Consider the following 16,293-nt stretch of genomic DNA (forward strand, 5'->3'; position numbering starts at 1 on the left):
CTACTATATTTATAGTATAACAATGTAACACGCTGCACTCTCCTCAGGCCTATACTATATTTATAGTATAACAATGTAACATGCTGCACTCTCCCCAGGTCTCTACTATATTTATAGTATAACAATGTAACATGCTGCACTCTCCCCAGGCCTCTACTATAACTATACTGTAACAATGTAACACGCTGCACTCTCCCCAGGTCTCTACTATAACTATACTGTAACAATGTAACAAGCTGCACTCTCCCCAGGTATCTACTATAACTATACTGTAACAATGTAACAAGCTGCACTCTCCCCAGGTCTCTACTATATTTATAGTATAACAATGTAACACGCTGCACTCTCCTCAGGCCTATACTATATTTATAGTATAACAATGTAACATGCTGCACTCTCCCCAGGTCTCTACTATATTTATAGTATAACAATGTAACATGCTGCACTCTCCCCAGGCCTCTACTATAACTATACTGTAACAATGTAACACGCTGCACTCTCCCCAGGTCTCTACTGTAACTATACTGTAACAATGTAACATGCTGCACTCTCCCCAGGCCTCTACTATAACTATACTGTAACAATGTAACACGCTGCACTCTCCCCAGGTCTCTACTATAACTATACTGTAACAATGTAACACGCTGCACTCTCCCCAGGTCTCTACTGTAACTATACTGTAACAATGTAACATGCTGCACTCTCCCCAGGCCTCTACTATAACTATACTGTAACAATGTAACATGCTGCACTCTCCCCAGGCCTCTACTATAACTATACTGTAACAATGTAACACGCTGCACTCTCCCCAGGTCTCTACTATAACTATACTGTAACAATGTAACAAGCTGCACTCTCCCCAGGTCTCTACTATATTTATAGTATAACAATGTAACACGCTGCACTCTCCTCAGGCCTATACTATATTTATAGTATAACAATGTAACATGCTGCACTCTCCCCAGGTCTCTACTATATTTATAGTATAACAATGTAACATGCTGCACTCTCCCCAGGCCTCTACTATAACTATACTGTAACACTGTAACATGCTGCACTCTCCCCAGGCCTCTACTATAACTATACTGTAACACTGTAACATGCTGCACTCTCCCCAGGTCTCTACTATAACTATACTGTAACAATGTAACACGCTGCACTCACCCCAGGTCTCTACTATAACTATACTGTAACAATGTAACACGCTGCACTCTCCCCAGGCCTCTACTATAACTATACTGTAACAATGTAACACGCTGCACTCTCCCCAGGTCTCTACTATAACTATACTGTAACAATGTAACACGCTGCACTCTCCTCAGGCCTAAACTATATTTATAGTATAACAATGTAACACGCTGCACTCTCCTCAGGCCTATACTATATTTATAGTATAACAATGTAACAAGCTGCACTCTCCCCAGGCCTCTACTATATTTATAGTGTAACAATGTAACAAGCTGCACTCTCCCCAGGCCTATACTATATTTATAGTGTAACAATGTAACAAGCTGCACTCTCCCCAGGTCTCTACTATATTTATAGTATAACAATGTAACAAGCTGCAGGTTGTCTGGAACCACAACAGTTACAACATTTCTCTCTTTTTTCCCCAGGTTCCCCTCTGCGGCCACAAGGGGGCGCAGGAGACAACGCTGCTGATCCCGGGCTGACTTCTGCACCAGCCTCATAAAGTGTCTCCTCTCCTGCTGCACCTGTTATGTCCGAGCCCTGGCCCCAGCCTGACAATTCCCTGCACTTCCAGAGGACCAGAGACCTAGGATGATGAGCACTGAGCCCCCCCACAGCCTGCTGTTCATGCTCCCCCTCCTCTCTGTGTGGACTGCAGCCAGCCTGGACCTGGGACCCCATTCCTGCACCACCCAAGTGCAGGGGGAGTTCTATGGGAATTTCTCCTCTCTGTCCCTCTTCCCTCTGAACTCTTCCCTGTGCGCCTGGATCATCCAGAACCCGGACCCCAGGAGGTACACCCTGTATGTCAAGGTCTCCAAGCCCCCGGGCATATGCGACCAGCAGCAGATCAGGACCTCTCAGTTTGACTCCTTCCTGGCCTCCACACGCACCTACCTGGGCATGGAGAGCTTTGATGATGTGCTGAAGCTCTGCGACCACTCTGTGGCTCATGCCTTCCTCCAGTCCAACAAGCAGTTCCTGCAGATGAAGCAGACCTCTGCCAGCAGGGGAGACCCCCACTCCCCAGCAAAGACCCCCACTCCCCAGCAGACTGAGTTCTCCCTGGAGTACCTGGTGGTGGGGAACAGGAACCCCCGGAAAGCTGCCTGCCAGATGCTCTGTGAGTGGTCCAAGACTTGCCTGACCAACAGCAGCAGCTTTCACCCCTGTGGCATCATGCAGACCCCCTGCCCGTGCCAGGAAGGGGGGTCCCAGGCCCACCCCAGTGAGATTACAGGCTTCACCAGGAAGGAGGATTGCTACAAGGATGGGATATACCTGGAGAACTGCATGGGCAGCTCAAGGGACAACAGTGGAGGAGAACTTCAGGGTAAGTCAGCAAAGCATGAAACTTTTCTTCCAGGAGGCTGTAGATCTATCTGCCCCAGGTCTCAGGTCACCATGTGTCTTATGCATCTCCCTCTGTAATGCATGGCAAATGCCCCCCTGTGCCCTCCTCATTGCCCAGCTGGGAAGGCTGAGACAGGTCCGGTAGTGGGGCTGTCTGTCACTCCTGGGACTGTGCAGCCAGCTGGCATGGATCTACCTCTCATAGGAGGGTTCCAGTTTCCTAAATCACCAGTGAGAAATTAAAGCCCCTCCTTTGTAAATCCCTGCACTGTGTAGCCCTTGCCTGCAAAGCTCACACTCCAGAGCAGTTCTGCAATTGTGTGTTGTACCATGACTGCTAATAATGACTGTGTATATTATCTGTGCTATTAATATTTCACACAATTAGGCGACAGAGCAATGCTGTATTAATGCAGATTCACTGTTGCTGCAGTGTAGGTGGTAAAAAGGCTTCAGAGTTAAAGGATTTCCAGGGGTGCACAGCTGAGATCTGTGGTTCATGTGGAGTAACCGCTGAACTAAGAATAGAATAATGAAGTGACTGGTGTGGTGTATATATATTAAGCACATGCATGTTTCCCCATAGGCTGTTTAACCCTTTGCATTCAGCTGCTGCAAGAAGTGATGAGACATTGGTAATTGCCACCTGCCCTCTGCCCCCTGCTCCCGCTAGTGGTGCCTGGTGCCCTGTGCGGTCGCAGGATCCTGAAGCAGCCACATGTGTGTAGGTGACTGTGCCAGCAGAGATGGATATACATATTCAGGGCAAGTGAACAATTAATCACAGTCCCCCGGTGGGAATAAATAGGCACCATATTTATCATGGAAAGAAAGGCTGCAAGCATGGAAAGAAAGGCTGCAAGTCATGCAATTATTGGCTTTCTCTACCCCCACCCCCTCCCCTCTCCCCTTACTGTAGAAATGTATGGAGAGCTCTGAAACTCCTCTAGAACTTGAGATTTATTAATGTCATCAAGTGATTGAAGTCCAGGCAGCACTTTCTGATTGCAGGATAAGACCAATCTGTAGAACAGTTGAACAAACTTTCTGACTTATTTTCTTAAGTGTTAAATCACATGTTATCTGTCATATTCCCGGCCTGGGATTTACCATCATCCTTCCTGAGAGAAGCAAGAAAAGGACTTTATAAGCTGAATATCTGGTTGGCTCAGGCGTTAAAGGGCGGCCTAGCCAGGAAATTATAGGCGCCACGGAATCAGACGCCTATTGTACTAACCCATAGGATTTGCAAATGAAAAAATATATTGTAATATTGTATTCTTGTTGTAGCATCATGAGATTTATCCGCTTTGTTGTAATTCCTTGATGTGCTATTTTAGTAACACTTGCATCTGATTGGCTACCTTCAGTGGAGGCAGCCATTTTTAGTGCTCAACTGATACTCCTGTGAGGTCACTCGGATTTTATGATGTCACTGAGGCAGCCATATGCTGTCTGCCTCCATTGTGTGTATAGGTTCAAGCTATTGAACCAAATGTAATCTAGCATCGTTAAGCCCCCCCATAGAATTTCCTTTATTACTGATGTCATCCTCGTGTTGCATGTACACTCAGTGATGTCATATATGATGACCTATATACAGTGTCTAAATGATGTTGGGGCAGGATGACATCACTCACAGAAATGCCCCATCAATGGGGTAAATTGGTGCAGCTGTTGGAAGTTGTGTTCTTTTGGGACAGCAAAATATGTGGAAGATTTTTCAAAAATGCTACTTTATTTGCTGCCAGAGTCTGAATGGTTTCTGCCTTGTTGGGAGATGGAATAATAATACAGATGTCATTGTGTTGTGTTTTCTATGTGTCACTGATACAATCATTCTTGGTAGTTTGTGTTACTGTAGGTGTGAGTCCTCCCGACAGGCTGCCGCAGTAGGCCCAGCATCTAGGCGCAGAGTAGGAGGAGGGCATGTTCTCCTGGAAGAATGGAATGGACCCTTTCCCCCCAGTAGCGATTTATAACTTATTACTGATGATGGAGGAAGCAGAGCCGGCCCTAACTAATATGATGCCCTAGGCAAGATTTTGGCTGGTGCCCCCTAGCACCGCCGCTAGTTCTGCAGGAGATGTCTGGCATAAGTCAGCTGGCAGCTCTGCTAACGTCGGGCGCCTTTTGTTTATGAAAATGCATTTTATTTGCATTACTTTGGGGCTAGGATGCACAAGCAGCTTCTGCTGATTAAAATGATGTGCAGCATGTCTATATTCTGTGTGCGACTGCAGCTGTATCTGCATACGAAATGCTACATTACAGTGATTTCCATTTCGTATGCAGATACAGCCGCAGTCACACACAGAATATAGGCATGCCGCATATCATTTTAATCAGCAGAAGCAGCTGGCGCCCCTAAGCATACCAAATGCCCTAGGCATTTGCCTAGTTTGCCTATGCCTAAGGCCGGCTCTGGGAGGAAGCTTCCCAGGGCTGTACGTGGAGGGCTGTGAGCCCCAATAAAACTCTACTAGACTGACATCCAAATACGCACCCTGCTCCCATTCTCATTACCTCCAGTAGTGCTTGATACATTCTAAGTATCTTTACTTGGTCATCAAGACTTGATCATGGGCAACAGACTTTGGAGGAAGGACAGGATCACATGATGTAAAGCGAGTGTCACGCGATTTGCTTATATTCTGCCCTAAGATGACGCCCCGTTGACATCTAGGCCCTCAACATTTATCTTTGGATGCAGCTGGGGGTCTGGTTTCTTATCACTTTAAATTCATATTAACTTTACAGGGAGTTTAATTATCCTCATTGGCAAATGAATCTGATGTGTCTGACTTCATGTATGAGTAGAATGGGTTCTATGGGGAAATACAGTAGTTTGCATGTTGCAGGATAAGACCACGAATCCTCCCTAACTGTCCTCTCCAGGCGGGGGTCTTTATCTATGAAGGGGTAGTAGGAGGGGGCACAGCACAGCAGCTTAGGAGAAGGGGCACTGGAGGGATATACAGTAGCAGCCTTTGTTGAATGAACTATCCTCATGCTAATAATAACACAATTCCAAATTCCCAGCAGAACCCCACCCTGGGTCTTCATCCAGCAAACAGCCAATGGCTGCAAAGATACAGACCACTGGGAACAGGCTGCCACCAGTAATGGGGTGATGGGTACCCTGTAGACACCACAAAACTGGCAAGAGCTCTTATTTATAGACTCTGACCTATACAGATTAATGGGGCTGGGAGAACAGCAAACAAAAGAACGGGTAACTGCGCACCTTGGTAACACCAGTCGGCACTGCAGGTGGGGCAGATGTAATTTGGGCAGAGAGATTAGATTTGGGAGGGGCGCGTTCTAACTCAGATCTAAATTGCAGTGAAACAATAAAGCTGTCCAGCATTTGCGGGCTACATGCACAAGCAGCCAGTATTTACCCTGCATGCAAACATAACACCCCCCTTGCAGTGCAGCATGCTTTGTCTAGGTGCAGAGCTATTTGCTCTTTCTTACTTTACTCCCAATTCAGTTTCAGGACCTAAGACTTTAATTAACACACTAACCCCCTCCCCCTCCCCCCCCCCCCCTTTTTCTTTACACCCCAAAAGAACTTTTTTCATATGATTTATCTCATGGAATGATAGAGAAATATTTTTATTTAGACCATCCGCTGAAAGACTTTCCGTGCGAACGGATACAGAGCCAGCTACGTTATAGTCGCATTGTTACTGTTGTCTTTCCAGGTACGGCCTTCACTACACGGCGCCACCTTCCCCAGTACTTTGCTTTCTTGTCACGTGTTTTTCAGAGAGTAAGGGGGTGGAAGGGCCTGGAGTAGTGCAGGGGATGGAAGACCAACAATTCCAGTCCTTACCGCCCTTTACCCCTATTTGGCTGATTACTATAATGTCAAAATAAAATCCTCAGAGGTGCCTTATTAGTTAGCATTATTTGCCAACCCCCTACCCCTATGGGGGGCACCCCTCACAGCAAGATACAGTTCACCTCTGCCCGTATTGCACTATACCTGGCTTTCTCCCTCATGGCGTGTTTCTACGGCGATTGCTGTCACTCACTACGACGGAGAAGCTGAGATAATCTATGGCAGCAGCACCGCCCAGGTGCAGACAGGGAATGTGGGATCATTTATGGATAATTGTAAAGCACAATGGAATATGCTGCCACTATATCATTAACTGTTCTCAAATAAAAATAAAATACATTATAAAGTTTAAAACTTTCCAATTCCAAATCTATTTCAAAACATGCACAAAAACAAAGTGCCAGCCAATCAGCTCCTAAGTGCCATGGTACAGGCTGTGTTTGAAAAATGACAGTTAGGAGCTGATTGATTGGTACTTTATCACTTTTCAAGACTTAGTACATCTGGCCTCCTGAGAGCTGCTGAGGAGAGGGGTCAGTGATCAACTGAACCATTCATTCATAGTGGAATATACAGTAGGGTAATAATCTGAGCCTACAGGAAATAGAAATCTTCCATTAATATATGGCCAAGTCTTATATAAAGAGCAGTTCATGGACTAAGCTATTGCGCCAGATTAAAAAGCCCAGTTTGCCTGTAAAGTAGCCAATCGGGCAACCTGGCCAACAGATAGTGGAACTGCAGCCTAGTTCTCAGACTCTTACTGCAGATAGTCTTGCTGGAGATACTTTCATACCCAGGGCTGTATAGAGGGATCAGAAAGAAACTGCAGACTCTGCTGAAGGGGGCGACCTCTACGGCCATTGTTATAAAGGCAAACGTGTATTGGTCTACGCGTTTCGCTGGTACGGTATCAGATGACAGCGATGGGGTTAGTGACCACTATTACCCACGTCTGAACCATCTCAATCCTGTAGCCTGCCAGATCAAACCCAACCATACGTAGCAGTGTAGCGGCACATAGTGGTCCCTGTAGGCTGGTGGAAATGTGCGATGATCATAGGATGGTTGTGAATTATATCATACAAGTCAAGGTTTGGAAAGAAAATCGCAGAGATATCAGTGCATGGACTGGTCCAATAACCGTTATAAGGTTCATGTAAAACACTCTAAAATAATTGTTTGTGTTAAAGACTATATAAGTGAGATTTATCAAATCTTGGAGAGAGATAAACTTTAGAAGTTGCTCATAGAAACTAAGCAGCTCCTACCTGTCATTTATCTAGCACAACCTGTAACATGAGAATTAAGAGCTGATTGGTTGGTACTTTATCTCTCTCCAATTTACCTCTCTCCACTTTATCTCTCTCCAAGATTTGATAAATCTCCCCCTACATGGCTAATGTTACTTGAATATCATTTATTGTATGGTGTGTTATAATCGTTAGCTTCTTAGCTGTGCAGACCTTTATACTGTAGCTTTTTCGGATTCAGTAGTGTTTTGAAAACAATAGTAAAAGAGTAGGCAAATTTATTGAACGTGTTTGGAAATAGCGCGATTTATTTGCGCAAAGTCGCCGTCTTCACTAAGCCTCGTTCTTTATTTAATGTTTCTTTGTTTTGACTATGCCCCTGAGTGACAGGGTGATTTGAAGGGCTCCGGAAGGGAATAGAGGGCTGATTTTCAGCACCAGGCTCACCCTCCACGGTGTTGAGGACACGCCCTTCTGCAATGTGACTGCAGTCCCCGCCACGATCCTGGCACTCACTGTTAGGAGGGGTGTATTGCTGGCAGCGGAGGTATAAGAGAGGAGGGGGTCTGTGAGCAGACGCCATGCAGGCCACCTCCTCTCTGGCAGGTCTCCGGGAACATGGCGCCTGCGCCTTGTGCCTCGTAATGGCCGCCATGTCATTGTCCTGGTGATTTCTGCCGGCCAATGACATGATTGTATATTGTATGGGTGCAGGATGTGTTGTGTGGACCCCCCCTCCCCTCTTATGCTGTATCAAAGAACAGTTGTGGTTCTTTAAAAAAAAAAAAAAGAGCAGCGATTTAAATCTGTCAAGAATTGCGTTCATGGGGGGGGGGCTACATTCGTTATGGTGGCATGTCCGTCCTGGCCCCATCATTGCTGCAGGTTGGGGAGATAGGCTACAGGACATGAGTCTGTATCGGGTGCTAATTAACGGGGAATACGATTTTTAATGTCTTCAAGCAGCGAAGGCCGATGATAGATTACTGTCCCCGATATTTAATGAGTAAATCTACTGTAGATTGTGTAGGGAATTAACCATATTGCCATATTCAAACTGTGACAACGAAGCTGTGTAGTGGAAGCACACGGTGAACATGGACTTGTGCGCTACAGTTTATTTTCTTAAGAGAGTTCCTCACGGATGCTCTGGTTAATCAGTCACATGCTTTCAGCTGCACCAGGCTGCAAAGGAGAAATGCACTGAAGTGAATTAAGCGGGTCATTTTCTATCTTCCAAGTACGTGACTTCCCTGGGTTTGTCAGCTAAACTCCCCTGGTTCCTCTGCAGCACGCTGCTCCTGTTGCCACAATACATACAGTGATTTCATTATTTGCAATGCTCTTTGTTACAGATGGCAGAACTATATAGCATCTATGAGACACACAGTGGATCGGATGGCAGTGTGTACAGAATAGGGGGGGCTGAGGGACTCAGCTACTAAATAAGCAGACGCAGGAGAGTTACTGAATTACATGTCACATCTGCCAGCCCATCCTTAGGCTTCTTCTTTATGGTTTCCCTGGAAAGAGAAACTCATTTTTCCAGATAGCTGTATTTAAGCATCCATTGCCTGGGGCAAGCCGGCAGCCCCTCTCTGGCCTGCAGAATTTAATTGTGGTGCGGTGCTTGATTGAATTGAAGCCCATTAGCGGAGCTCATTGGGGACCCTCTCCATACCTCGGGGGTCCTGGTCACATTCCGTCTATCTGTCTTTCCTGTGGGGATGAGCAGTATTCAGTATCATAGTGGATCAGAGTTGTGTTGATACAGTGTCTCCGTCCTGCTTTACCTTCGCCGTTCTGTGTGAGCTTGTAAACTTGCAGAATGAATAGTGCCGGGGTGACCCCTTGTGTCGGGGTGGAATAAGAACCCCCCGGACCAAACCTGCCACCTGCCATATTCACTTGAACAAGGTGAATATTCTGCAGAACAGTTTTGAAAATGTGGAACCACTCTAGGGGGTATATTTACTACAGTGCAGGTATACAGAAGGGGAGAAGTTACCCGTAGCAACCAGATTCTAGCTATTATCTTCTAGAAGTTGCTAGATAAATGATAAATTGAATCTAGTTGCTATGGGCAAACCTATTATTTGGAAATCATTGCTAGTGGCCGGATAGAGTTAGGGGGCTACTACAGTATTGATGGGAATGGAGGGTTTATCAGTCCCCTTTAGCAGCAATGCCTCGTCATTATAGAATGGGGGCAAAGTCAGGATTTCAAGAGCAGTGCTTCCCGCATCCAGTCCTCGGGTTGAGCTAACAGGGCATGTTTTCCAGGTCTCCTCTCAGATTTTTAAGGGAAATAATTAGCACCACCTGTGGATTGCATGAAGATCTGGAAAAAATGCTCTGTAGTGTTTTCCGAGGACTGTATGTGAGAAGCTCTGCTCTAGAGGGAGGTTTCCATGACCATTGATGGGTGTGACTCGCACCTCACACCTCATAGGCATTAATCCACCTCCAGACCCTATAATCGTCATGGCAGCATGCAGCAGAGGGTACTAGATCATTAATACTACGGCCCTATATACAGCTATGAGGTGTCTCACCTTCAGATATCCTTCTTATGGTGTTTGGTGTCCATCACATTACATGTTGGGCGGGGGGCGGAGTAACTCACTGGACATGCAGCGCCGTGATTACTCTGCCCTTCACAGTGATTGGTCTAGTGCAAAGGCGTTAACAGCTTCTTCCAGTAATCCTGTGACCAATGTGGAGGGGAGGCATTCCGGGCAACAGGATCTTCCCCCTAAGTGCGTGCCTATGCCTCATGAATATTGGTTACGGTGTGCCTCAGTGATATTACAGGCTCCTGGTGAATTGATAGGCTGCACGAATATACTGTAGGTTGTTCATTCTCCAAAATGGCTGTTTCCACTGTGTATAAGTGATTCCTTGAACACCACTCTCCCGGAATGCCCAGTAGACTCCCAAATTTTGAAGAGTAAAGCACCACCATGGATGCTGCGCATTTACCGTCAGAATTACGGCACAGCCACAGGTGGTAAGGGGGAGGTATTAATTAACCAGGTCTGCGCTTGTCTGTGGAGCAGAGCAATGCACCCCCCTCCTCTGGTGTACATGCCTTCCACAAATAACAGTGTTGACAGCAAGCGTGGACCTGCCCACCTGCATGTCACAGCCCGCTCCCCAACACCGGGGCCTGCAGAATATAATGACAGTGGTTGCCCCATGCAAACACAAGTGACGTCACTTTGGAACTACCCCAGGAACTCCCAGATTTGAGCTTCGAGAATTAGGTAAGGTAGTTTTTTTTCTTTTCGTTTTTTTATTTCTTTAACAAGTCTCCAATGACAACAAAATGGTAAAATATTAATAATAACATTAACTAAAATTAATTATGACTGTTGAGTAAAACACGCCTAGGTGAAATCTGCCTCTTTAAATTAGGCCAGATTGAAAAACATATATGGAATTGGAAAAAAAAAAGAAAAGAATAAGGTTTTAATTTCCTGTTGGGCACAGCAAATCCTTGTAATCAGCCGGGTCTGGGAAAACATGTTGAAAAGGCATCAGCCGGAGCAGGCCTGTCACTTTCCATCTCGTATCTGCAGGTACAGCACACCGCCTCAGGCTAAATATTTCAGCTGGAACGTGATAAACATCAGCGCCGGGCCATGACCGCTCACTCACACTCTTCATTTAGATTTCTGTCCCTGACACTCGCCCCCCTCCCACACAGTGCTAGCCAGGGATTCGGGCTGTGGAGATGCCTTATGAAATTACAGAAGGGATTGCTAATTTAATTTACCATAGTTATAAAACACCAATGTGCAGCCATCTTGAAAGCAGCTCGGTGGGAGGAAGTGAGCACCACGCGTGGAAACATGGCTGCCTCTGGTTATTAACAGTTGTGATTTGCTGACTCCCTCTGGGGTTCGGCTTTCGTTATTACTGTAGTTTATATTGAGGCGATCTGCGGTAGTAGGAGGTGTGCATAGCCATACAGTAGATATATTATGCATTTTATAGGTGCTCTGCGTTCCTGAGTGCAGTACATTTGTTTATTTTATAACATAGTCATGTCACTGAAATTTATACTGATTTGGGGCTTTATATATGCTCCCAGTGTTGCTGACAATTGGGGTCATACCCTCTTATGGGGTCTATTTGTTAAGCCTTGGACGGAGATAAAGTACCAGCCAATCAGCTCCTAACTGCAATGTTACAGGCTGTGGGGTCTATTCATGAAGCAGTGAAAAGTGTGGAGAAGTTGCCCATGGCGACCAATCAGCATTGATATAACATTTAAAATGTGCATACTATAAAATGACACAGAGCAGCTGACCATTATTTTATCTTCGTCCAAGGCTTAGTAAATAGACCCTTTAGTGTCAAACTTTCAGCAGGATGTTCCTGATTCTGCATTCCATTAGTGGCCATGGAATGACAATGATTAAACTTCGATGGTCTGCTGCCAATGGTATCCTAGTTTTGCCATCGATTGGGGACCAACAATGGCAGACATCACTTGCTGGAGGTCCGATAGCAGATGGTGGCCATGATTTGCACATGCACGAGAATAAATCACTGATGTTATTTCACAGAATGATCAATTATCGATGATAGAACGTCAGTGGATAATCTTGATTCCGATTGTGACTGAATTGTTCCATTGGGTCAGGAGTTTCTGATATGCAACAGGAGAATGCTACAATGTGGGGGCAATTAGTGGCGAGCGGCTTGTACAGTGTGTGCTCTGTTGTTGCTGGTGTTATGCCACCATTCACATCTAGTAACAGTCTATGGAGCCTGTTTATAAAGGGAACCCTAAAGATGACATTACGGTCTATTCTAACTTATTGCATTTAATAAAATCTGTTCTCACCACAAATGATCAAAAATACATCAGCGGTGACCCTGAGCAGTATTGGTAAATCTACCCATATGGGCTGTTGTGCACGTGCTAAAATTGCAGCGTCCGTCCATCCAAGGATCTTCAACATTGCGGAACACTGGCTGGCCTGTAAGAGCCTGTTGTCCACACAGGAAGAACATTAAGGGTGAGATGTAGCAAACCTTGGAGAAAGATAAAGTGGAGAGAGATAAAGTACCAACCAAACAACCAGCATCTAACTGATATGTTGCAGGCTGTGGAGTCTATTTATTAAGTCTCGGAGAGAGAGATTAAGTGGACGGAGGTAAAGTTCTAGCCAATCAGCTCCTAACTGTCATTTTTCAAACACAGCCTGTGACATGGCAGCTAGGAAGCTGATTGTCTGGTACTTTATCTCCGTCCACTTTATCTCTCTCCAAGACTTAGGGGGGATGTACTAAGCAGTGAAAAGAGTGGAGAAGTGAGCCAGTGGAGAAGTTGCCCATGGCAACCAATCAGCAGTGAAGTAACATTTATATTTTGCATACTATAAAATTATACAGGGCAGCTGATTGGTCGGGGATGCGGTCAATTTACCTACAATCAAAATCCAGACGGTCAAAATACTGACAACCATTGACCGACGGTCAAAATCTCGACAAGGTCAAAATACCGTCAAGGTCAAAATACCAACATTCAAAATGTCGACAGGTCAAAAAGTCGACACAAGTTTTTCATGCTCATACTTTACCAAGTGCAGCGAGGCACCGTACCCGAAGCCATGCGAGGGGGCGGTATACTTATACGGTGTCCATGTCGTCCTATGTCGACATACACACCAAAAATATATATAAAAAACTTGTGTCAACTTTTTGACCTGCAACATTAAATGTCGGTATTTTGCCCTTGTCAGTATATTAAATGTCAGTATTTTGACCTTGTCGGGATTGTGGTTGTAGGTATTTCATACTAAACCCGACTGGTTGCCATGGGCACCTTCTCCACTGACTGACTTCTCCACTCTTTTCACTACTTAGTACATCTCACCCTTAATTAAACTGACATGTTACAGGCTGTGTTTGACAAATGACAGTTAAGAGCTGATTGGCTGGTACTTGATCTCTTTTCACTTTATCTCTCTCCAAAACTTTCTACATCTCCCCATAATGGCAACACTTACACTGTGTACACGTCTGTGGCTTCAATGTTCAGCACAGTCAGTTCAGTACTTGGACAGCTCCCAATTCATTAGGAAGCGGTGACATCATACTGGCATTTTCCACCTTGGTGATGTCACTGATTTTTAGCGCGGTCATAGGCCTCATTCTCATGAATATAAGTTCACCCCATAAAATTGGTGCATCTTCTGTGTCATACTTACCTACTTTTTGGGAATTAGACAGTTCACTTCCAAGCCAGTGTTGCTTCCTGTCTCTCCCTCCCTCTCTCTCTCTCTCTCCTTCTCTCCCCCTCTCTCTCTCTCCCTCTCTCCTTCTCTCCCCCTCACTCCCTCTCACTCTCTCTCACTCTCCCTCTCTCTCCCTTTCTCCCACTCTCACTCTCTCCCTCCTCCTCCTCTCTCTCCTCCCCCCCCCCCCTCTCTCTCTCCCTTTCTCTTTCTCTGTTTCGCTCCCTCTCTCCCTTCCTCTCTCTCTCTCCCTTTCTCTCTCTCCCTTTCTCCGCCCGCCCTCTCACTCTCCCCTTCTCTCTCTCTCTCTCCCTTTCTTCGCCCCCTCTCTCTCTCTCCCTCCCCCCTCTATTTCTCTCTCTCCCGCTCTCTCTCCCCCTCCCCCTCTCTCTCCCTCTCTCTCTTTCCCTTTCTCCGTCCCCCCTCTATCTCTCTCCTTTTCTCTCTCTCCCTCTCCCTTTCTCCGCCCCCCTCTCTCCCTTTCCCTCTCCCCCTCTCTCTCTCTGTTTCACTCACTCTCTCTCTCCCTTTCTCTGCCCCCCCTCTCTCTTTCTCCCTCTCCCTCTCTCTGTTTCACTCTCTCTCTCTCTCTCCCCCCCCTCTCTCTCTCCCTTTCTCTGCCCCCCCCCCCTCTCTCTCCCTCCCCCTATCTCTCTCCCTTTCTCAGCCGCCCTCTCTCTCTCTCTCTCCCTCCCCCTTCTCTCTCTCCCCCCCTCTCACTCTCTCTCTCCCTTTCTCTCTCTCTTTCTACCTTTCTCTCTCTCTCTCTCTCTCCCCCTTCTCTCTCTCACTCTCTCTCTCCCTTTCTTTCTCTCTCTCTCTCTCCCTTTCTTCGCCCCCCCTCTCTCTCCCTCCCCCCTCTATTTCTCTCTCTCCCGCTCTCTCTCCCCCTCCCCCTCTCTCTCCCTCTCTCTCTTTCCCTTTCTCCGTCCCCCCTCTATCTCTCTCCTTTTCTCTCTCTCCCTCTCCCTTTCTCCGCCCCCCTCTCTCCCTTTCCCTCTCCCTCTCCCCCTCTCTCTCTCTCTCTGTTTCACTCACTCTCTCTCTCCCTTTCTCTGCCCCCGCTCTCTCTTTCTCCCTCTCTCTCTCTCTCTCTGTTTCACTCTCTCTCTCCCTCCCCCCTCTCTCTCTCCCTTTCTCTGCCCCCTCCCCCCCTCTCTCTCCCTTCCCCCCTCTCTCTCCCTTTCTCAGCCCCCCCCTCTCTCTCTCCCCCCCCCTCTCTCTCTCCCTCCCCCTTCTCTCTCTCCCCCCCCCTCACTCTCTCTCTCCCTTTCTCTCTCTCTTTCTCCCTTTCTCTCTCTCTCCCCCCCCCTCTCTCTCACTCACTCTCTCTCTCCCTTTCTCTCTCTCTCTCTCTCTCTCTCTCTCTCTCCCTTTCTCACTCTCTCTCTCCTCCCCCCTCTCTCTCTCTCCCTGTGCAGCACTGCATGTAGAAAATGATTGTGCAGGAGAGCTGCAGTTGGGCCCATGGTGGTTGATCTGCGGCTCTCTGCCGCTGAGTCTTACAGAAGGACGTCCTCATCCATGCAGAGGTTATAATGAGCCAGGGGTGATGGTCCCAGCTCTGACATTACCAACGTTCTCCCCTGTATATACTCTCTTTATCAATTACTCTGCTGCTCTCCAGCCGCTGCGGCCTAGCAGAGAGCCCCACGGGGAATCGCCGCCCGCTGACCGTGGCAGTAAATAGCTTTGCCTTGCAGTCAGGCAGCCTGATGGAGAAATAAATAGGGTGTACGGAACTCAATCGATGCTTCTAAATAAAAATAACATTTTAAAACAGCGATATATAATAAAGTCCCGATCTGTTTTCTGGACTGGAAAACTTTCCATCTATATCAAGAAACATTTTGATTTCCCGGTAGCACAGAACGGAACACTATCACTAGGGGGGCACCGGTCTCTAAAACTGGTGTTTTTACTTTTTTTTTTTTTAAATAAAATGTATTTGGTATCAATTCTAGTTTATCTACATGTTAATGCTGATGCTATTCATTATTAAAATATCCTTTGTGTAAACTGCTGGCAATCTGCTGCATGACTGTATGAATAGGGCAGACCACATTGTAATAATTTACCCCAATAGATTCTGTTGCAGATGAAGATACTGAATGTCCGTCGCGCTTATAGGAGAGGCTTGGTTAGTCTTCTCACCACGGCATATGTATGAGAGATAAGCGTCGCGCTGGTGTCTGTGAGGTTTACGGGCACAGAAGCCCCATGGTAGTAATTGCGGGAAATTCCGATTTTTATTTGTATACTCTCCCATCACCTATTTTAATGATTATACAGATCAGTCTATCGTTTTTCCTGAAGTTAGCATCTTATCTGGATGTAGCCACGGACCGAGTTACGTATATAGGGGGTCATTCTGAGTTGTTCGCTCGTTATTTTT

At 46.4% G+C, this 16,293-nt stretch overlaps 1 protein-coding gene across 5 annotated transcripts in view; it reads left to right on the forward strand.

Annotated features, from left to right (window-relative positions):
- The window catches only part of ADGRB1 (adhesion G protein-coupled receptor B1), a 680,829-nt gene that overhangs the window by 247,166 nt on the left and 417,370 nt on the right, over positions 1-16,293 (forward strand). For all 5 annotated transcript variants that reach the window (XM_063921150.1, XM_063921151.1, XM_063921152.1 and 2 more), the window contains exon 2: positions 1,617-2,524. In XM_063921150.1, coding sequence (XP_063777220.1) covers positions 1,783-2,524 — 742 coding nt within the window. In that variant the 5' untranslated portion in view covers positions 1,617-1,782. The remainder of the gene's footprint in view (positions 1-1,616; positions 2,525-16,293) is intronic.

Source organism: Pseudophryne corroboree, chromosome 5 (genome assembly GCF_028390025.1).
Source record: "Pseudophryne corroboree isolate aPseCor3 chromosome 5, aPseCor3.hap2, whole genome shotgun sequence".
Classification (NCBI taxonomy): Eukaryota; Metazoa; Chordata; class Amphibia; order Anura; family Myobatrachidae; genus Pseudophryne; species Pseudophryne corroboree.